Here is a 23,787-nt window from a genome sequence, read left to right on the forward strand (position 1 = left end):
CCAAAGCTATTTTACTTTCAGTCCAAGGGCATTGCTTTTCCATTCAGACTCTTCCAGCTGAAGGATATTTTAAGCTTTCTGTGCTGTATAGTTCTGACTCTAAAATGCTCCTTTTTTGACCTGTTACTCATAGGCATTGTGGAGTGCTACAATTTCAGCAGCATTCTGGAAATATGAATGTGTTCCTAGTGGAGGCAAGTCAGCTCATTCACAAGAGCTGTTTTTTTCATTAACTCCTTAGTAAGAAAGATGGATCAAGTTACTGTATCTTTCAGTGTTTGTTCACTGTGGACATTTTTTTTAAATAGACAAATCAACTTTTTTCCATGTTTTATAAATACAGTTAAAGCAAGTGGCTCTGTTTTGACCTGCAGCTTGAAAGATGTATCCCCAGAGGCCCCGTACACCAGTGCTTAATTGCCCAGTTGAAGAGCTTGGGCTGCTTTACAAGATTAAAACAAGCCAAGATCCTGCATGTGAAAATAATTTATTTCCTCTCCCAATTGGTGCTTTTACTGTACATTTTATTTAAAGACTGTAGTTTTTATTATAAATACTTTCCCTCAATGTGTTTACTTTGGAGGTTTCTTTATTGGTTTAGGTTTTGATTTAAAATGCATCTTTGACGTCTTTGGCGCAGTTTGTTTTCCACATCCATGGCCATGATAACGCAGCGGTTGTTTGTGATGACCCTCCGGATTGAAACTGGAGCACAAAAAAAAAAAGATTCTATTTTAAAATGTTCTAATTGGTAACATGCTTGGTTAACAACCACAGGATCACTGGCTCAAGCTCAGTTTACCCCACTTGAATAATTTCCTAATGATTAAAAGAATGCCTTGCTAACTCTTGTGTTTAACTCTTTAACTTTGTGCAGTCTGAATTGCTGTCTAAGTGTGGTACCTACTGTAGGGATAGGTTACGAGTTCAAGTTCAGAAAAGGCATAGAAGTTTAATCTCATAAAACACCTGTGTGACCACATCATTTTGGATTTAACAGTATTTGTGCAATAATAGAGATGTTACTAATTGAGAAGTCTTGAGCAGTATTACTCAAAATCTTGGCCTTTTTTAGTAACTGATTTATAGTGTTGCTGCTTGTGTTTTCCCCTGGTTTCATCTCTGGACTTATACTGACACACCCACAGCTGTGGCCTCAGTGTGTGGTAGGAGGAGCAGATCAGTGGCAGCCGCAGTGATGCTACATAAAAGCAAATAGAGAGCAGATTGATCAGGACTTTTTGGAAAGGAGTCAGAGGGCTGACTCTCAAATTTGCATGTACCGTGCATGTGTGTGTATGCTGTATGTATTATTTCAGTATGACAAGGGAACGGAGCATAATAAATGAGATTATGACTTCCACTGATAGTGCAAGTATATGCTGATCACCTGATCAGATCCTGTAATGTGTGGGTGCAGATGTTGTGTTTGTTTAAGGAGAAATTGTGGTTAAAGTAGATAGTTGAACAGTTGTCATGACAGCGATTAAGCAGCTTATGGAATACAATCCCTTTTTCAATTAAATATATTTTCTTTTGATTAGTTATTTTTTGGCTCTGTCTTGGCTTTTGCAGTAAGGGCATTTAAAATGGATTAATTTAGATTTAAGTCTTCTTGGTATCTGTCAGCACATCTTTGTTTTTTCCTGAGACTCTTGGCATCCTGAAATGTTATTGCTGAAGGTTTCATTTGTTGACTGATGTTGGTTTAGTGTTTTGCTCTGAATAAATATTGACACTCTTCTTTTTTGTGCTGAGTACATAGACTTTATGCAAATGTTTTCAAAACTATTTTTCCTCAGCTCCGTGAGCCTCAGTATTATAACTTTGTGAACTGACTTCATCCATCTTATTTCTAACCTGTCAGTACTTCATGGATTTAGTTTGATATATTCCTAATACTAGAGTCTTCTTTCGAAGTTGTTGGACTTATTTAGGAAACTGTCCTGCATGCCTGTATTTTCTTGAAAAGGTTGATTGCATAAAATGCAGGGCAGATTGATCAGGACTTTTGCGAATTGACTCTGAATTCCGTCGCTCCATTTTCTAACTGCTTTATCCAATACAGGGTTGCAGGGGGGTCGGAGCCTATCCCAGCAAGTAATGGGCATAAAGCAGGAAACACTCTGGAGGGGACGCCAGTCCATTGCAGGGCACACACAGACACAAACATGCACATACACACACCAGGGGCAGTTTTCACAGAAGCCAATTAACCTACCCATGTCTTTGGAGTCTGGGAGGAAACTGGAGCACCCAGAGAATGCCCACACAAACAAGGGAAGAGCATACAAACTTCATGCACATTGCACTCCAGGAATTGAACCCAGGTCCCCAGTGTAATGAGGCAACAATGCAATCCACTGTGCTACTATGCCACCCACTGACTCTGAATTACGTTTTGTATAACACATTGATTAACTTAAAAACAGTTTATCATAAGCTTGAGTTGCATGTGTTCTAGCTACTGTTGCCTCTGATAGATTATGGTGACAAGTTACGGGAATGCATTTAATCATCTGTCTAACAGGACACCCAGGTTGAGTAGGTTTTACAAGTGACCTCCAGTACCTCAAATGAAACAGCTTAGAACAGTGAATATTAAAGGATTTAGACTTAAATTTTGAAATATGCATCACATTATGAGAAAAGAAAATGGTGACAAATGTCCTTATGGGCCACTTTAAAAGGTTTGCTACTGTCTCAAAACAAGGCAGATTTCAGTTCAGGCCTTGTTAAAGTGAGGGCGTCTTAAATGACGTCTTCATTTGAAACATTTTCCTTTTTTCTGTCATGTACATTTAGAACAACAGGCAGGCCAATTGAGCTATAAATAAAAAAGACCATATAATCACAATCAGCAAATTATACTTTAAGGTTGTTTTCTAATTATTTTTCTCCTTTTCTTTTGGGGTCATTCTGTGTTGCCATAGCCTACTGGTTGCCTTGGTAACAGCACCTACTGCACATATAAAATACCCTTGACCCCCCCCCCCCCCCTCAAAGAAAAGGGAGCCGGTAGTTCTTATCCAAAAAACTGGACTAATCCAATATTAACTGCTTTCTGAGTACAGAAACAGTCAGTACTGACAGTTAAATTTCAGTATTGGCTGTACAAAATGGCAAACATTCACAATTCCACAATTCCACCTGAATATGCAAAAAGTGTGACAGATATAATTTAAAGTCATGGTCATAAATTTTCAGTATTTTCTGGTCAAAATACAAAAGCTACTTTCAGATCTGTCACCATGACAACTTATGATACCTGTTCATGAAAACAAATGAAAATTGCAGTTGCTCACTCTAAATATTATTATTTTTTTATAAGACTCGTGGCAGTCATTATATACTTTAGTGCTCAGGTAGTTAAGCAACTATTTATATTACACTGTCCTTTCAAAATGAGCTGTTATGAGTGCTAGTATCTCTTCTATACTCTTAAACCAATTTCCTGTGGTTTAAAAAGTAATAATTCATGGTAAAAAGAATAAACAGGCACTCATCCTCACTTGTCTGAAAGTGGTCAACTTTTAAGAAGTCAGTAAGAAGAGGCTAGTCAAACCAAGAGCTTACAGTTATTTACAACTTCAAATTACTTTTATGTACTTATCAACAAAGCTCCAGTACTGTACTGGTGCTACTGCTTTAATAGAAAACTTCAGACACAGCAAGCTGGCCTTTAATGTGATTTAGCCTTATTGACTAAGGCTGGAACAGATGTTTTTGTACTGTTAAAGACCATTAATTCAAAGAGATTGCAGTCTTATCCGGCAGTGGTTTCTGAAGAGTATTGATGTGGGGCTCCAGGGAGAGCACAAGGCCCGAGCTGGAACACATTGACCTTGCGCTTGGCTGCGGTATTAATTGTGTTTTTTAAAGTCTCGGTCAGATCCTGAAAAATATAAACAGGATACAGCCTTGTCTGATTGTAAATCCTTCTTGTCTGCTTTAACCCTTGCTTTTTGAAGGAAGCCTCTGAGCTGGTTTTTAAGTGATATTCGCAATATCCTGAAATGAAGAAGCAGGTTGTATTCCTGGCAGTGTCCTTGAGTTCTTGTACATTTAGGGTACTTAAGGTGACTACGTGTAGCACTGAAGCCTTATTTTTGTGTTTACTGGATAGTGTCCTGTCATGCACTTAGAGATTAGCTCCTTAATGAAGATCTTGTTCATTTTGTTGATATTCCCCGTGCTGCTTCTATTCCATGTTCTCATTGAATGCATTTCCTTCATACCAAAGAAGAGGGTTTTTTTATTTTCATTATTTTTACAGTGTGCACATTCTTCTCCATACATAGCTCAAATGATGTGTCAATTTTTTGGTGCTTATTAACTTATTAACTTATTAACTGTTTGTCACAAATTTTTGAGGTTTTGGACACCTCCTAAAGGCAATTATTTTTCTGTCAGTCCTTGAAAATTAAATTCTAAATCCTGCTCAAGTGCCTAAGCTTGAGAGGGATGGGAGTAATATCTTGAATGGTCTTAAGGAAAGGGTATACAATATGGGTATTAATGAAGTCATATGTTTCAATGTTATTCTTTAAGTGCTTGAACTGGTTGTATATTCAGAATACTTACTTCTAAATTCTTAAAATCCTTAAATAATAAAATACTTAATTGTAAACTGTTGTTCACATTTTATCAATCTGCTTTGTTAGTTAAAATTCCTAATTCCTTTTAAATTCTGTTGATAAAAATCTAGTTTTTAAAAAGATCAGGAGAAAACTTTATTTCACTGCATATTTAATGAGACTTTGCATTATATGGACTATAACTATAATAATTCCATAACTTCCGAGAGGCAGAGCTTTGAAAAGCTTTAGATGTTGAGTTGTTAACGTAACCCAGGAACTTGCCTCTTCCCAGTCCAAAGGTTGTCCACGACTCTGATGGTTTAGCTATATCTTCTGTTTTGAGAAACATCACTTTCTTCTCTTTCAGCGCCTTAGTCTTTGCACTGAATAAGGCTTTCAATGCGTCTTAGAAAACTGTGACACTTTGAGATTAATTCAGATATCGAGAGAAATTTTTTGTTTTATAGTGGTATTTAATAGTAATTGTTTTGAAAGAACCATGTCTTTTTTCTCTGTGACATATAATCGCATGTATAAAAAAGTTTAATCAGTCCTGAATGTAGCACTACATTTGAATACACTAAGTATATTTGCTATAATTCTACACTAAATATATGTACTGTACTGTCTGTCTTTAATGTATTTTTAAAATGTTATTGATTGGTTGTATATGTGTTTGTTTTAAGACAAAAAGTGGTTTTATTACTTAGACACCAGATTTGTGTGTCCCTTACTCTGTTTACATGTTCTCAGAGCCTGTCAGAATGATAAATTATTTAGCTCAATATTACAACAATATCAATTGTAAAATGAATAATTGAAAACTAAATATAGAGCTTTGCAATGCTGTGTAATGATAGGTGGGTCCAGAGAAAAGCCCTCATCCTAATTGTACAAGAATAACGAATCATATCCTTTTCAGTTGCTTCATTTTATCACAGTTCTTCAGAACAGGAGATTCCACGCATGCTGAACACCTTTTCTCTTGACAGGGCTACATGCATTGCGTCGGGCATTAAGCAAGGACGCGCAGCTTTCAGACGCTGAAGTCATGGGAACAGTAGCAGTCACATTCCTGGACTTCCAGCAAGCCATGAATGATGTCCGACCCAGCGCCATGCGAGAGGTTGCGATTGATGTCCCAAAAGTGCGTAAGCATTTTAAGCCTTCTCTTTTTGCATGGGATAGTGGCGCCAACTCAACTACTCCAAATGCCAGATAAACAGTGTACTTGCTACCCGTCCCAGGGTGAAAATCTTGTTGAAGCATTTCCATGAGATATAGGATGTTAGGAGGTTGCATGTGCAAGATATAACATACAGGAAGACCATCACATCATCTTTGTGTTAATTTAAAACAGACGATATTGGATTATACCAATAAGGATGAATTTCCTATGCTGTATTGAGATCACCCTAAATTTTTAGTTCTGTGGCTAGATGCCTAAAACAAAGGAGGACTTCAGTTACTGTACACAGCTTGAAGGGCCGGCCGCAAAGGCAGACTTGATTATATCCACATGAGGGGAAACATTTGTTTCTAGTTCATTTACATAAAACCCCTTGGAGTGAAACTGGACAAGATGTAATCCTGAAATTGATTTTGAAGAATGGACGGGTTGCTATAGTGCAGTCAGAAAAGAAAATCCACCATTCATCTGACAGCTTTTGCCCATTGAAATAAATAACTAAATAAATGTCGCCCGAGTTAACAGCAAAAAAAAAAATACAGTCAAGTAATTATTTTGAAAGGGGGGTAAGAAATTAAACAAGCTTTTATAACTTCCAGTTAAAATAGTATTTGTAAGTTCATCTTTGATGCATATAGCAAAACATTAAAAGATTTGGGTTGCACATCTGCACACCTGTTTAGGCACTTCTGTTGGTTTGATCGATTTACAGTGTGCAGGTATTGGCAGAGGCTGCAGAATGCTTTGTATTCTGGAAATGCAGAAACCTCCTGTCTTTCTCTGAAATGTTTAATGTGTGGTATTTACAGTTTGTGGACAGGAGCCAGTTTTCCATTACGTACCTTATTAACTGGAGACAACCCACAGTGGGCTGGGATCATATTATTTGCAAAAACAGATTAAATGAAAGTGTATGGAGCTGTTATTTCTGTGTCCTCAAGGTATATATTGTCTTATCAGTCATATTTTGATGGTTGGTGTACCAGGCTAATGGCTAATATTACAGTCTTAATTCAGAATATACTTGTCTTTATTGTCATTAGAAGTTCTTTCAGAAAACAGAGTCTACAAGTTGGCTGCCTTGAATCACTGTGCATTAAGTGAAAAGCAAATGCATAAGTGTTGTTTTAAGAGTAATTCATGAAGGTGCATGCAAAAAATAAAACATCTGTTTCCTGTAGTTTCTTCACCTTTTAAGGTATCAGAAGCTCAGAAATGCAATCTCTCCTTCTATTACGCAGGCACAGACGTAGTGGTGTGCAGCAAAACCAGTAAGGAATGTGATTTCCAGCCCTTTACTGAAAGGCCTTGTAAGATTTCTCTGTGAGGCACATGTACTGTACTGTATGTGTAGTACATTGGCTGACCACAGATTATCATATGTCGAACCCTTAACTAGAAGCTGATGTCATTCGACCATACTTTAAAGACATTCAAATTAAATAACTCTGGAGTTTGCAAATGTGCCTTTCAGTAAATATAGTTATCATCTGGTAATGTAATTATTTTATTTTTTACTGAATGCACAGGTACGTTGGGCAGATGTTGGAGGGATGGACCAGGTGAAGTTGAAGCTTAAACAGGCTGTGGAATGGCCACTGAAGCACCCAGAGTCTTTCTCTCGGATGGGTATTAGCCCCCCAAAAGGAATCCTCCTGTATGGTCCTCCTGGCTGCTCCAAGACAATGATAGCAAAGGCCTTAGCAAATGAGAGTGGAATCAACTTCTTGGCCATAAAGGTACTTGTGTTATATATGTGTGGGTTTGGAAAGAGCCTGGTCCTTTAACAGGGGGCTTATCGCAGTGTTTTCCCTTGGCCTTTTATAAAAAGGCCAAAAATTATTTTATAAAGAGATAGGTAGTACTTAAATTAGCATTTTAAAAATAAAGTGAATTCTGTGTTTTTTATAATTTTATAATTCTGTAGAGCCATACAACTGTAAAGTTAGCAGACCTAGGGAGGTCGGTGAAACATATGAGTTTCAGTGTCAGAAGACTTTCAAGTGGTTTAGTAGAGAAGTTTATTGCCACATGTACGTGAACATTGGAATTCTTATTCGCGCTGATCTCTCGGCTCATACACAGTACAACAGCCCCTACATAGTACAACAGACACCACGCAATGTAGACAGTGCATTACAAACATACTGAATTAAATAATAACAACAGAACAATGAATGTGTTGTGGAGAACAATAAATATGTATTAGTGGAAAAAAAAACACAGTAGACCTGGAAAAAGTGCATAGTGCAGATGTGCATTGAGTCTGAGGCGTTGCAGTTAGCTGTTGAGGAGGCATACTGCAGTGGAGTAAAAAGTAATGAAAGAATGCCTGTGATGTTTTTGTTCCTCTTGGTTAAATGTTAGTTTTGTACAAAGCAGTTGGCTTCTTTCCATTCATGCAAAAGCTTCATTGCTGTGCTTCCTCTCCTTGTGCTGTGAGCTCCCCAGGATACCACCGTAAAGACCTAAAAGGGCTCCTCACTTGACATCTGCTGACCTTTTGTTTGTCTTCTCCATACATCACCCGGAGATATTTTACAGCTGAAATTTCCTCAGCAACTCCCACATGGCAGCAGCAGCATGTTAAAGGAGATTAATTGGCTCTGGAATTGTTGACTGGTTCTGTGTTATTTGAAAACTGCTTTGCAGTTGTGGGGGAGTGTTTGAAGGGTCCATGACAGAATTGCTCAACAAGTCCCTGATTAAATTTAGTCCAGGTTCAACTGCTGTGATCCAAGAGAAATGTCAGTGAAATTCATTTACTGAAGTTCAGCCTGTGCATACATATTCATGTGAGAATATTTTTCTTTTTTGCCTTTTCTTTTTCTGCTGTTTGTGTTCAAGGTTCTTCTAATTTAAGGAGAAACCTAGTGCACAGATTTTAAATGATGACCATTTCTACATTTGGAAAGTTTAAGATGCACTTTTCTTGGGGTGTTACTTCTTAAAAGGCCTGTTGTTTTTCGATAAGATTTTACTGTTTGCAAGGAGCGTTCAAGAATTTATGCAGCTTGGATGTACAATAAATACCATGTTGTCCAAATGATTTAGGATGGCAAAGTCAGAACTTATTTTTGCTTCAGAATTTGTTTGAAATGACAAAGATGTGAGTGATGAGATCAGGGTAAACCTCATTACCAAGTGATAGAAATTTTAAGATGTGGGGAAAGAAAGGACCTTCACATTGTCCCAGGAAACATGCTCTCTGAAGCAGGGAGGAGGTAATGGTGCCTCTGCAACAGTTTTACTTGTCTTTATTGATGATAAAGTCTGCTGTGATCATTTTGCAGACCTTCTTTGTGGGCAGCAATTCTGGGAGCTTCTACTGCATTGATTGAAGCTTGATCTCAGGAACTAATCTGTGAATCCCTGTTTCATCATCAGTTACCAGATGAGTCATTCTTTAGGATCACCGTAGAAGAGTTTGAGTAACTCTTTCCTGGTCTTTATTCTCAGGTCTTGCAGCTAAGATTTTGTGGCATCCATCTTTAGACATGATAGGACTTTCATGGAAAATGCCCCCAACAAAAATATGGTAATTGTGAGAATCCATGCAGTTTTAATCAAGCAACAAGACTTTGTCATATTTTCCACACCAAAGAATGTTTTAAAGATGGTTACATCTGAGGGTCCAGATCTGGAGCCTTTTGATTATTCCAAAAGTTTAAACTATTTCATTTATTTTGTCCACTGCAGAATAATGAAAGCTTATTCTGACACAGCAGCTGTACTTGCAAGAATTTGCTTTGTGGTGTAGCCTTGGTGACCTGTGTTGTTCAAATTCCATCACTCAATTGCCCTGGGACGAACAGAACATTATTAGCCATTCACAGATGGTAATATGACTTGAGATTAGGAATGAATTGTAAATGAAATAAGCTACTAATTACTTGATATGAACTGCATATATTTGGCATGTGACTTCCACAACTTTTTAATTGGTGTAATGTATAATGTACTGTACAAGTATGTTGAATAAGTTTTGCAACTCATAGGTTTTTAAACTCATTTTCAGGAAGTAATGAATTTAGTTATGGTCTATGATAATGAGAGGTTTATTGATATGTTTTTAGATCAGGAGTGCTCTTGCAATACATTGCCAGACACTTCTACATACTATCATATTGTTACTCATTCAACTCAAATCATATTGGTACTTTTGTTAACTGCCTTTAGACTATTAATTTCTGGTTCTTCATATCATTCTATTAAATCCATAAAATTATGTTTGTAGTAAATGTGTGACTTCAAGATAGACTTTACTGAACTGCATCCTAATCAGTCCAAAAGGGTTGAAATACATAGTGCATGGCTTTGTTCAGCTTGCTGTGGAATCATTTTTATAGGTGCATGTGGGGCTCTTTGAGTCTGTAAGGTCCAGTTGAGTCAAACACAGTTAGAAAGGGTGGATCTACAGCAATACATGCTTATCCAAGTGCTGATGGAAATTGCTGATGTAAACCAAACAGATGTAGCATTAAACTCGAATAGTTCTGTGCAATTTACAGTTTACTTCAGAAGCTATTCTTTTCTGTTTCAATACAATACAAAAGTTGCAGGTTAAAAGGTTGGAGACTCATGAAGAGTTTGATAATAAAAGTAAACAAAGCGATGAGAAAGAGATCAGGGGCTTTTTGTATGTTGTGGTTTTATGGAAAGGATTACTTTGGTGAGACAGAGAAAGAGAAAAAGAACCAACATTGTTTTGTTTTTCATGGATCATATTTGGAGAGAAAAGACAATAACTGGTCTCTTTTAGAAACCAGCCATAAGGGTTTAGAAGTTAACTCCTCTGAAAATTGTGAAGATTAGTCTGGGTCTTCAGAATTAAGATGGGCTTGAATTAGAACATCCATGATGTTATCAACATACAGCACTGCTTGCAACAGATTACAATATCTCGTAATTATCTCGTATTATGGTTTGGCCAACACTGTTTTTAACAGTGTTGAAATGTGAACAGCATTGAATAGATTAAATTACAATTCTTACAAAACATTTAAGTATTTTATACTGTATATTTTATGTATGTTTATTGGACACAGCATTATGGGCACATCACAACAGTTCAGAATATAATACATCATCTTATACAGACGTGCACAGTAAAAATAAGACTACATCATTCAATAGCTGTATTCTGTAATGTAGTATGAGGAGCAGAGTTTTGTATTCACCACTGCATTCTGAACAGGTGAGCTTTTAAGAGGGGCCAGATCATAGTAAAAGATAAAAAAAATAAAAAACCTTTAGATTTCAGATTTTACAGATCTGACTAAGCAAAAAACTATTTCCTGTTCAGATCATTAAAAACATTATTTTTCCAATAGCAGAAATTAAATAATTTGTTATGTTATTGTTTTTGCTCGTGCAAGTGCATAACAATGAGATTAGAAATTTTTTAACCATAACCTTTCCACTAAATATTAAATATTTGCTGTTTAAATATTTTGTTAAGAAATAGGGTAATCAGAATTAGGAAGTCCATTATATTATACTCATTTATTCTCTGACCAGTGCACAGTGGATTCCAGAATATAAGAAAACATTAAATGGGATCTTCCCATGAACAGGTAAAGATGATGGAGTATGTTACCTGTAGTGAAAGCTAAAAAAGAATTTCATAAAGTTATTATAACGTTATTATAAGAGACAAAAAGCTGTTGTTGTTCAGTGTTTTCTGCCTTTTAGACAGAAATGAGCAGTATTGTTTTAAAAGCTTCTTAAAAGGAAAACATGGTTTTAAAGTTGATGTTTACATGCTTTGAAGGGGACAAGGTCCTAGAGAATCCTGGTGCTGTAGATATTTATCTTTTGTTCTGTAGGCTCCTTGACAATTACGGTTTCAAAAATAACTTTTCTTTAATCATTGAAAGATTTCTAAGCTAGATTTCAGCTGTTCTTTAGACTGGCCTTTTTTTCCTTTCCTTTGGTTTGTTTGGGTTTTTTCCACTATTTTTACCACGGGGTAGGCAACCTTCATTTTAGTATTTAGTATTTACAAACATAGTATTTACTTCCCTGGTGAAAGCTGAACTTTCATGTCATATGAAGATGAAAAAAAAAGCTTAATTGCTGTAGAATAAAATGTTTCAGTGCATTTAAGAAGTTCATACTAGTAAAATCTCAAGAGGACATTTATATGGTACACCTAGAAAGAACAACTGAGTCCAATCTTTTTAAGAATCTGTAATGTTATTAGCAAAGCCCTTTGTTTTTTGTAGTCCAGATATACATTATCATTCCAAAAGTGTTTTCACCCCTTGAACTTTTTCACATTTCACTGTGTTACAACATAGAATTAGTCTATTTATATGGATTTTTTTTTGCCATTGATCAACACAAAACACTCTGTAATGTCAAATTATAAACTAAATTCTACAGATCATCCTAAATTAATTATAAATATAAAACAGAAAATGAGTGTAAAATAGGTGATTGCATAAGTATTCACCCCCTTTTACTTTGGCACACCTAAATAGACTCTGGTGCATCCTAATGTCTTTAGAAGTCACATAATTTGTAGAATGGAGTCTACCTGTGTGCACTTAGGAGATATACCTATCTACGGTAGGACCCACAGTTGATCAGTACAGCTCTCTACAAAAACTCCATCATGAACACAAAGGAACTTTCAAAGTAAATCTGGGATAGAGTTTTTGGAAAGCACCAATTATGGGAAGGGTATAAGAAAATCCCAAAAGCATTACATATCCGCCAAAGCACAGAAACGTCCATTATGAAGAAATGTACAAAATGCGGCACAACTCTGAAACTCTGAAGACCAGGTGTCCTCAAAAACATAGTATCCAGGTGAGAAAAGCACTAGTTAGGGAGGGCATCATGAAGCCTGTGGCAACTTGAAAGTAATTACAGTCTTCCATTGCTGAGGTGGGAGAAACTGTGCATATGCCAATTGCCTTGGTGCTTCATGTAAAAGTGACAAAAAACTCACATCAAATCTCAACTATACTGTGCAATTTGATGGAGATTCTATGGTCTGATGAAACCAAAATTGACCCTTTTGGCCTCAAAATTGACCCTTTTGGCGTTATGTTTGGCATAATCAGTAACCAGTAGGACACCATCCCTACTGTGAATTGTGAAGCAGTATCGTGCTATGGGGATGCTTTGCTAAATCAGGGCCTGGAAGACATGTGAAGATAGAAAGATCTTCACAAGATAGAAGATTGGATACACATCATCTGCTCATGTGTATCCTATGTGGCTCATTCATTTACACCTTTTAATACTGTATATTCCTGAAACTGAGATATGAGAGCTAATGAGGACTCTGAGACCTCCATAATGAGAGATCTGGGCTTGGAGTTCCAAGATTGACTAGAGAAAAAAAACATTTTAAAGGACTGTTGCTTTACCATTACATAGACAGCTACAATGAGCCTTGAAAGTTTACAGTGCACATGTGGAATTTCTCATGGCAGCAATAAATTGCATCCTTTTAAAAGAAACCAAGCCTGCTAGGCTCTGCTCAATGTAACACATAAACATGATAGGAAGCACGACCGACTTGCTGCTCAAGGTCTGTATTTGTGACTGAATATGTTTAATAAACTGTCCTTACGGGTTCTCAGATTAGGGCTTTCCAGCCGCTTCCTTTGTGTGACCCCGTATAGAAACTGGCAGAGATTTCCTGACAGTGCATAGACTGCATTTTCCTGTTCAGGCTATCAATATGCTTTATCTTCAGCTGTATTTTTATATTTAACATCTTAGATGAAATCTGAAAATGGCATTGCATGTTTTGGCTTTGAGCAGTCTTAAGTGTTTGTTTCACAAACACATGAATACTCATGTCTATATTGCTTAAGCTGCAGATCATTGTGATGTTGTGCCATTTTGTCAAGCAAGTGTAGATTTCAGAAAGTCCCTACCTGCAACAGCTTTTATAGCTGACAAAATATAGTTGTTTTGCTGTGCTGCTCTGTCAGTTGGGGGTGGTCACACCAGCAAGAAGTCCACAGCTGGGCAGGTATCAACATGCCAACAAGAAAAGCCATTGGAACTAAAGAGGAACTTGAAGCTAAGATGATTAAGCTAATTCACCCAGTTTGGTAAAAATCAAACTTTTAAAACTGAAGCAAAATAAACATTTTAGCAGTATAATCTACAGGGTAATATTTGTTATGGTTAAAGTTAATGTCTTTGTAGTTTTATATAATTAAAGTTCACCTTTTTAAGGTTTGTACAACACAGGTGCACATCACAAGTATATACATGCACTTGTTTAAGGTTCAGTTTTTCTGATTTGCATAATGTGGATATATATTCAGGGTTATAAAGTCATGTATTTGCAGGTTGATTTAACACAGATAAACATCTTAAGTTTAAATTAATTACTAATTTGCTAGTCATGGCTTGACAGGTAAAAAAATGTGAAAATACAGCTTTTGCTCTCCAGTCAGCATCTCATCCTGTGTCAACTATATGTACAACAGGAGAGTGCAGAAGTACACAAACCCATTTTTAGGGGGGGGGCAAGAATATTTTTCCTTACATTTAACATTTAAAACATTGTGACCAGTGTGCTAAAATAGTCTTGTCTGAGAGGTAGAGTATTACCTGGGTAATAGAGTTATAAACCTAGTGTTTGTGTGCTACCAGTGTGGTCTGTGTGTGGTGTTGTGAGTGCTCATATAAGGTGGCAACCCAAGAATGACTGTCACTCTCCTGTTTCTTTTAGAAAATGTATATTAAAGGAGTGTGAGACTTTTTGCTGCTGCATAGAGATGCATGTTGTGAGGGATACTATAGACCATATAATGTTGATTTCAGAAGAGAAATGTGAAAACTATAGCCAAATGTCCCTATATATTAAACTATGAAATTATAATGTGTCTATTGCACATTAAAGTCCTTTTTTCAGTCTCACGTTCGGTCTTACTTTTTACTCTGCGTTTATTTCTTACCGTTTCGGAGCATTATTTGCCAGAATATGACATAATTCTTACTGTTTACAGAGTATTTCATTATGTAAATGAAGATGTTCTATTCATGTTTTATTTCTTTTCTAGGGCCCTGAATTATTGAGTAAATATGTGGGTGAATCTGAGAGAGCTGTCAGAGAGGTGAGTGGAGAAAAATGTATTTATTTATCTCAGGATGTTCTCAGAGGTTTACCTCACTATAAACATGAGCTAGATTCCAAAAGAGGCCCTTTCTAGCCCGAGGGGGAGACTTATAAATTCTCCGGCTTTAAAATCCATGAGCATCTCTTGAAAATTAAAGTTTTTATTTCACCATTGTTTTATTCTCTTAACAAGGTGTATGGTAACACAGATGTGATTAAAGTGCCATTATATTTTTTTCTAAAATCAGTTTGACAGATGAGGAAGGTCTAATTTGGTAAAATGATGGTAGAAGCCTTCTTTCCATCAGCACATGGGCGTATAGATGGTTCATAGATAACTTTTAGGTTGCAAAGAAGGTTGCAGATGATGGCTTAAAATTGTCCAAACATGATTCAATCCATGTTCCAATATGGAAAGAATCCTTTTTTGATCTTATGGCAAGGTGCCCAAACTTTCTTATTGTCATTAACTGCAAGCATATCTGTAGTAAATGAATTAGGGACACAGTTTGCCCAAAGTGGAAAATGTCTATGCATGCCCCTTCATTACAGCTTATTACATATTACATATTACATTACACATTGCATATGAACATAAGAACATACGAAATTTTACAAATGAGAGGAGGCAATATGGCCTGTCTTGCCCATTTAGTAGTTAAAAGCTAATTTATCCGAGAATCTTATTCATCTATTATTTGAAAGAAGCCAGGGTATTGGCTTTAACAATAAGGCTGAGTAGCTTATTTCATATTTCCATATTTCAACAACACTGTTTGTAAAGAAGTGCCACAGTTTTAAATAACCTTCCTTTTTTCCCCTCCAGTTACTGTTTCATTGTTTATCCTGAAGAAGTCTACTGTGCTTTGTTTTTCAGAAGAAGAAATAAATATTTAAACTTGTTTTCTGTGCCCTTTTGCTATAAGGTCTTCAAAAAAGTTCCTGTTCATTTTGGTGCACAAAATGTGTTCATATTTCCAGGGGATAGGATGTGGTTTTTAACTTGCTAATCAGTGTTTGATTTAACATTGAATGTGAGTAATGATTACTTGTGCTTGGGAGTGATTTGGACTGGCTCTTCTCAAGTACAGTAGATTGCTTTTGAATAATCAATTTCAGACAGATTGACACAAAGTACTCCATGCTTCAACAAGGGTTAGCAGAAATAATTGATAAGATTCACCTCATAAATATATACAGTGTCTTTCTATTCAGACACAATGTACAGATTCATGTTGAGAAGAATTAAACCAACCAGACAGTTACTAAGAGTTTCTTCCTGGATTTCTCCCCTTCCTAATGTTAGGTCTTCAGGAAAGCCAGGGCTGTGGCTCCCTCCATTGTGTTCTTTGATGAGATTGATGCCCTTGCAGTTGAAAGAGGAAGGTAATTATTGCTTGACTGTTACCAGTCTGACACTGAAGTGCTGTGCTTTTTAACTTCCATACTAGCTTGTTCAGTATATTGTTTTTAAAAAAATCCAGTTGGAATTATAATTGCCAGTAATTATTATTTGATGTCCGTCTAGTTTGGAGTTTGAATTGTATGTCATACTGTATGTATGGCTAGAAGCTCCTTTACTGCACACATTGAGAATTTAAATAATTGCTCTGATACAGTACTTCCACATCTAGTGCCATTCATAATTTGTTATGTTCTAAGCCTCACAGTGCCTTACAGGAGAGTTAGTGCTGATTGGATGGGTGATATACATTTCGCTGATTTTGCCTCAGGCCTGTTAAAGGAGTGAATGTCTTGCCAGAAAACAAAGTGCGTCTTAGCCAGCCGGTCCCAGCCATTTGTCTTTGCTGCTTGGGGCCTTGTCACAGTCAGCTAATGACTTGGAGCCGAGTTCATTGCAGTAAATCCAAACATGTCTAAGTGCTGTTTTCCAGGAAAGACGTGTGGAAATGTTTTACTGGTTTAGAGGAAACGAGTTGTTACTATGAATATTCGGTATGTGCTGGAGGCCAACAGAGGTCATACGAAACAAGGCTGTTTATAGATGGATCATTCTAAAACAAAGTATATCTGTGTTTTTTTTAATAACTTAAAAATACAGCCCTTTTGAAGAAGTGGGTTATTGCCAGTACATTGTTTTTTAATGTGCATATTATCAGTACAGTGTATGCTGACAAATAATTTTATGTGCTTTCTGGTCATCTTTGTAGTAGTCTAATGAGAATTGATATTTTCTACTAACACCATATCTCACATATTGAGGTTTAGACGTTAGACAGAATTAACTGTTTTATGGAAAAAATGCATCTTGATTTATCAGTAAAGCACAGTGCCTTTTCCTCATTGTGTAATCCAATGGCATGTGGAACATCTGTCTTGTAGAGCTTGAAGGATGGGTGATGTGCACAAGTGTTTCATTGTGCAATCAGAACCAGATGGGAAGTTCAATATGAAGCATAATTCCCATTAAAATCAACTGAAACTAAATGGTGTGGGAACTCAGACAAGACAGATATTGCAAACTGATTTGGTGTGGATGGAATTTGCACTTGCCCGCTGTGTTTTTTAACCGTTTGATGCAGGACTTAAATAATCATCTGCCTGAAACCTTGGCGATGGGTTAGATGTGCCCAGCAGAGCACAGCAGTGTTGTGGTTGTGTCTCTAGGACTCCAGACTTGAGGACAGTGTGTGCAGATCCCAGGAAGGCTGCAAGCGGAGACAGATTTACTCAGATTTCTCCAGCAAATGTCTTGCTGTATGACGGGTACTAACCAGATAATTAGGAGCTTGAGTGCATTGAAATCCGGGAGACCGCTGGCTCGTGATTACCAGTGTGGCATATACCTAATGATCGGAAAGCCTACTAGATTGTTCTAATGGCACTCAAGCATACTGGAACATACGGTCATTAAAAAGTAATTAAGAGTAACAAAAAAAAATTGAGTCGTTTATTAGTTTAGCTTCCGTGACATACATTCTGTACCTCTTGCATGGGAATATTTGCTTAATTGTTGTTGACAGAAACTGGGTCAAATTAAACAGGTTGCTTAGAGATAATTATGCCTACAGTTAATTCTGATGAGATGTTTTACCTCTTCTCTTTCTTTTTTCTGTATTAGTGTTTATGTGTCATTTATGCTCTAATCATCACAGTAATAATTTTGCTTTCCTAAGCCTTTTAAAAAAGACTCTGTGGAGTCTTATGGGTGGGTGCATTATGCTAAATGAATTTTGAGTTGAAAATATTGTTTTACAGTGAAGCTCATAATAATAAAAAATAAAGGTACCAAGAGAAGAGAGAAACTATTGGTAAGAGAAACCTTCATGTACAATAACGGCAGGTAACATTTTGTTGCTGTTGTTTTTTGAGATTGAGTGCTTTTTTTTTACTTTGTAAAAAATCTACCATGTTACTTGGCACATGATTACCATCTTTTTCACTATACATTTTTATTGTTGGTGCTACAGATCTCATAATTATTGATAGTGGTTAGTGTAGATCATATAGAAATAGAAGTATGCATGACTTCTGCTTATCGTCCTTATTTGTACAGATATAGAACTTTTATTTGGCTTTAAATGTAAAGCTTATTCTGGATTAAGCCTGAGACACTTTTTGTGGGGGTTTTACAAACAGATGGATGGACATCCCTCTGCTCCCACTTTGATCCCAGTATTCCAGAACAGGCTCTGGGTCTCCATGCCCAGTGAAAGGCTTTTTGATAATAGATGGTAATGGATGGGTCATTTTATGTGGCAAAGGATGGGACAGAATTCTCATGGTGAAACAGGTTTTCATGTTTAAAAAATATTAATGCTGAGCATAGAAGTTGCTTTTCTAATCTTTATTGACAAAGCCATCCATTCATCCAATTTCCTTTATCCAGTGCATGTTCATGGTGGGGCCAGAGCCCATCCTGCCAAACAGTGGGCGCAAGGCAGGAGACCCCCTTGATGGGACACCAGTCCCTTGCAGGGCACACAGTCACAGACATGCACACACTCACACTGGGGCTGATTTTCCCAGAAGACAATGAGCCTGCCAGCATGTCTTTGGACTGGGGGAGGAAACCGGAGCACTTTAGCAAAAACCGATGTGAACTTGGGGAGAGCATACAGACTCCATGCAGACAGCAGCTTGGGAATTGAATCCAGGGCCCCAGTGCTGCGAGGTAGCAGTGCAACCAAACTAATCAAAATGTACTTGTGTCGGTACAGCAGGCCTTTCAGAGAGGTGTGCTGTGATTGAACGGGCTTCTTAAGCTGTGTGGACGTAAGACAGGTCTATCCACTTTGCTGTAACCTCAGATTTTGGTTTTGAAATTAGCCACACTTTGTGACGGTGCAGAGGAGGGATTTCAACCTAACAGACTAACCAGAACCAGAACCTTGTTCTACAAGGACAAACATTAAAATGTGTGGTTATAATAAAAAAAAATAATGGCTTGTGTTTAAATAAGTTATTCTGCTCAGTCATTGTAGTCAACAACATACAGTACATCCTTACAGCCCAAATGATAGAACCCACATGTAGTTTTTCTAAATTGCAAATGCTGTTGACTGTGGCCTTGGCTTCCAAAGCCGGGACGGTATGCAGTACAAACTTTGGCAACTGGAATCTAGAGGTTCATCAGCGATATAGTATCACACAGCTTCAAAGTTTAAATGGAAGGTATGTATTTGCTCACAAAGAATGCAGTGAATCAGCAGATAAAAGTTATTTAGGACACATTTCTTATCTGAAGGGATTTATGTTGGAAGGCAATAATGGTTGAGTCCGTGGGAAGATGTATGCCATTTCCTGCTGCTAGTGGAGGAGGATTTGAATACCATGGAAAACCTTGACCCGCCAAGCTGTGTTTCAGTGGAATTAGTGAGCAGAGGAAATAAAGCAGTGTGACAGTTAATTACTGTCATGGCTGCTGGATTGAAAAGATTGAGTTGGCAGGTGTGCCTTGCTGACAGTTTTCTTATGTGAAGCCCTGACAGAATGTCAGAGTCAATAAAACCCCACAGACAAAGTGAACAGCTTGACTCTTGACCAGCTGTGGGAGTGTGCTGGCAGTACCTTTGGTATTTGAGGAACTCTGACATCACTCTTCACTAGAAACTAACAAGTTCTCATTTTCTTTGAGGAAAATAGGAAAAGCTAGATGGAAAGCAAGGACTCCCAGGGCTACCTTTTAAAAGTGGACAGCAAATGAAAGGAAATAACTTGTTAAAAATCATTTTGAGCCTCTTGCACTTTTACCTTATTTCACACCATTAAAGCTTCCCTGTAAATAAGTTATATACATTGTCTTTGAAAAGTGTTCACCTCTTTCCGGTGATGTTCCATTTTGTTGAATTGCAAACAGTGTAAAGTGGATATTTTTATCCAACACATGCGCTGAACACATGAATACTGAAGTCGACCACATTTATGGGTGAAAAACTAAAATGTTAATTGTATAGGTATCCACTACCCTTTGCAGAAGTGGAAACCTAACTAACAAGAAATTAAATTAGTTTAAGTACGTAAAATGACTTTGACAAGTCATACATTTGAATGGACTTTGTATGCACTTATAGTGCTTCATATGATTGCAGAGTAAATACAGTTCATCTATCTCTCTGAGGTCCTTCAGTCAGATAGTGAAACCGAAACAACGATTCAAATATGAAGACAAAGGAGTATTAAAAACAACTTTGAAGTCACAAAGACCGATGATTCCCAACTAACTTGACAAAATCTGAGCAAGTTTGCAAAAAGAATGGCAGAAAACAGCCCATCCCACCGTACAAAGATTAATATTAACCGAAATTAACCAAAAGACTCACAGTTGTACTGATTAAGGCTCTACAACCTTTAGTGTACCAGAAGTATTGGCTTATTATTACAGTGGTGAATACTAATACAGTCAGCGTATTTTTTAATTAATATGCATGTCAATTTGATGTTTAGAAAAAAAGCATCTTGTAAATTCTAAAATGGAATGGGATGCCAATTTTTATAAGTTTAAAATCAGTATGCAATTGCAAAACCTCTACATCAGAAGACCACAGGGAATCCTCAAAGACTGTTCAGGAGATCCCCATTAATAAATGAAACCTTCAATTTCTAGATGTAGTAAATTTAATGTGTAATTTCACAGCTCACCAAGAAGAATGGATATGACAGCCCTTAAGAGCACCTGCTGTTTAGCTGTTAATATTAATTAACCTAAGTATTATTTATAATGTAGAAATTTAAAATAAAAGTAAGATTTTGTAAATCTGGTGTTCTTATAGAGAGAATTTCCTTGAAAAGGAATCCTCCAACTAAAAAAGGTTAACAGAAAAGGTTCCTTTTATGTTAAGAGCATTTTAAATGTATGCATAAAAAAGTATGGAGTTCCAAGTGACTCATATATAAGAAAGGTGTGCACATCCAAAAATGCGTGCTTCTCTTTTATTAACTAACATGTTTTTCTTTGGTACAGGCAGATTTTTGGGGCCATAGTTTTGACACTGAGGCCTACAGGTGATTTATAGTCCTATTTGGAAAACAGAAATGAAATTAAAACATGAAGGCTTTCAAATTCCTTTCCTGACAAAGGGGTTTATGCTGATGTGCCATATAAGAAGTATAATTTCAGATTCCCGCTAACAGTACTGCTCAACACTGAATTTGTATGCTACACAGCCACTGATGCAGATCAATAACATGCAGATAAAGGCAGCATTACTCCTGTGAAGAATATGTCTGTCGTTTAGACTTCTACATCAATTGAGACTGTGATGTACACGGAAATAAGAGATTATGCCTTGTACAGTACATGGTCAAATATATGCTTACTGCAGGTTTACTTCCTAACTTGTTTGCTTATGTCATTTATGAAAGCCTTGAGTTCAAAAATGTTGTGTGCTAGTGTGATTCAATTTCCTCTTTCACTTTTTAAGGATGTCTTATGTTTGTTTTCAGAACCTGGAATTTAGCATTTCCAATATATAATGTTTAAGTAGCTGTTTTTAAGGTGCTAAATGACTGTTTCATTTGGCATTGATATGCTTATTTCTAGCAAATCTTCCATGTTAAACTATAGTAAGGAACCTTTGTGTGTAAATGGCTGTATCTCTTACTGGTGAGGCTTCATTCCTTGGTGTTTCTGAAGCTGACGTGTTTCCTATCTCATCTACATTGGCTGCAGGTTAAAAAGCTTATGTTGTTAGCTCCTCAGGTTCCAGTGGTGTTGCTGACCGCGTCCTGGCACAACTGCTAACCGAGATCGATGGAATTGAACAGCTTCGGGATGTGACCGTGTTGGCCGCGACAAACCGTCCGGATATGATTGATAAGGTAAGACCCATTTCCGTACCTTTCCGGTTCGTCACCCATGCTGATTTAACTACTGTGGCAGTGCATTGATTGCTAAACAACCTTGTCCAGTGTGTTCACGTCAAGACCCATAACCACAATCATGGCTAGAAATTTAAACAGATTTGATTTAACTTTGAGCACCATTGCGCATACCGTACTGTGATACTTTGAACCTGATAATTGTATTTCCCATATGATTGACATACATTAGAATAAACAGATTAAAGCTTAATGGAGTATAGACAATTCAGTCAGGAATTGTCTTTAACCTCAGGAAAAGGGTATGTACTCTAAAATATTCATGTGTTTTGGCAAACTGTGCTGATGGTGAAATGGGAGAAATAAAAGATTTTTTTGTTCATAGCATGAACGGGGATTGTGGGCAGAGCTTGTTTGAGCAGAAAGATTGTGATGCCAGAATTTGGGATGTTATCCTTGTTATCCTGGTAGTCCCCTACCTAAGGAAAGACCTATGATACCCTTCTATTCCATAATTTCTACATCAGTTGCATTTCTGGTGCAGTGTGGTGCACAAATTGCGCAACCTAATATATTATAATGTAGCATTGATCCCAGCATCATGTTGAGGAAGCTGAACTTGTGTGAATCTGTAACAAATCTTACACAGCAGGTTTGTGATTGGAATAATTTTGTACTTTTTTATTTTTTTGTGCTTTCATTGTTTGGTTTGCCTCACATTAGTATGCTGTCTGAAGTATTATAAGTATTGATTTTTTTGTCAGAAACGACCATAGGAATGGAATAGTACAGGTTAACCTCAGACATAAAACTCGAAAGGTGAAAGAAATCACAAAACAATGTGGTGTCATTGACCCCAAAGTTACGATGCACGTCTGATTATGTAATTCGGATCACAGTGTTGCTCCACACAAATAAGAGAATGTTATACTGCTGTCCTGCACATGGAGATGTTTTTATTTCAAAGATATCGGAAGTGCCCGTCTGTCAGTGCCTGTTGAATGACCATCAATCCATGATGTGGAGAAAGCTAGCAGAGCTGTATGAAAACATTCCTTTTGGGTTTCCTTGGAGAATTGATATTTCATGGCCTTATGCTTAATTTCTCTTCCTTTTGAAAGGTATTTTAAGCCCTATTAACAAGTGTAGGCTTCCCTGAAGAAGAGTGTCGAAGCCCCAGGGATCTTTATGATTGTTTCAGCACAGGAAGTGATCTTGGCAGCTGAGAAATCAGATTATTTTGCCCTCCCACAGGGCCTGATTTGAATGTCAAACAGTTTAGCTGTGATGTTAAACACAGGCAGCTGAATAGAATGTCACATTAGGGATTGTGACAGCACCCTGGGGATTTCACCAGTCACCATGCCTTGCTGGACCAGAGGGGCTGTCTCATCGTGAAATGACTCATTTGCATAAGAAATGCAGGAAATGATTAGACAAATGAAGATTAATGGGATATTTTGGTGCCAATTAATTTAATGTGCAAAGATGAAGCACGAGATAATCCCAAGGCTATTGTTACTGTTTTTATTTGATTGCAGAAATCAGAAAAGTCATTTTGCAATGGAAGGTTTTCACTATGTTGCTTTATAAGAGCATAGGAAAAAGCTCAGCTATTGGTGTGTTATTTTAATATGTCTCCA

At 37.1% G+C, this 23,787-nt stretch overlaps 1 protein-coding gene across 1 annotated transcript in view; it reads left to right on the forward strand.

Annotated features, from left to right (window-relative positions):
- Positions 1-23,787, forward strand: part of afg2a (AAA ATPase AFG2A) — a 149,283-nt gene that overhangs the window by 18,827 nt on the left and 106,669 nt on the right. Inside the window, exons 10-14 of the mRNA XM_088918006.1 lie at positions 5,573-5,727; positions 7,299-7,508; positions 14,808-14,861; positions 16,170-16,249; positions 22,018-22,144. Of these exons, the coding sequence (XP_088774132.1) occupies positions 5,573-5,727; positions 7,299-7,508; positions 14,808-14,861; positions 16,170-16,249; positions 22,018-22,144 (626 nt within the window). The remainder of the gene's footprint in view (positions 1-5,572; positions 5,728-7,298; positions 7,509-14,807; positions 14,862-16,169; positions 16,250-22,017; positions 22,145-23,787) is intronic.

The sequence above is a fragment of the Atractosteus spatula genome, chromosome 1 (assembly GCF_055471065.1).
Source record: "Atractosteus spatula isolate fAtrSpa1 chromosome 1, fAtrSpa1.hap1, whole genome shotgun sequence".
In the NCBI taxonomy this organism is placed as follows: Eukaryota; Metazoa; Chordata; class Actinopteri; order Semionotiformes; family Lepisosteidae; genus Atractosteus; species Atractosteus spatula.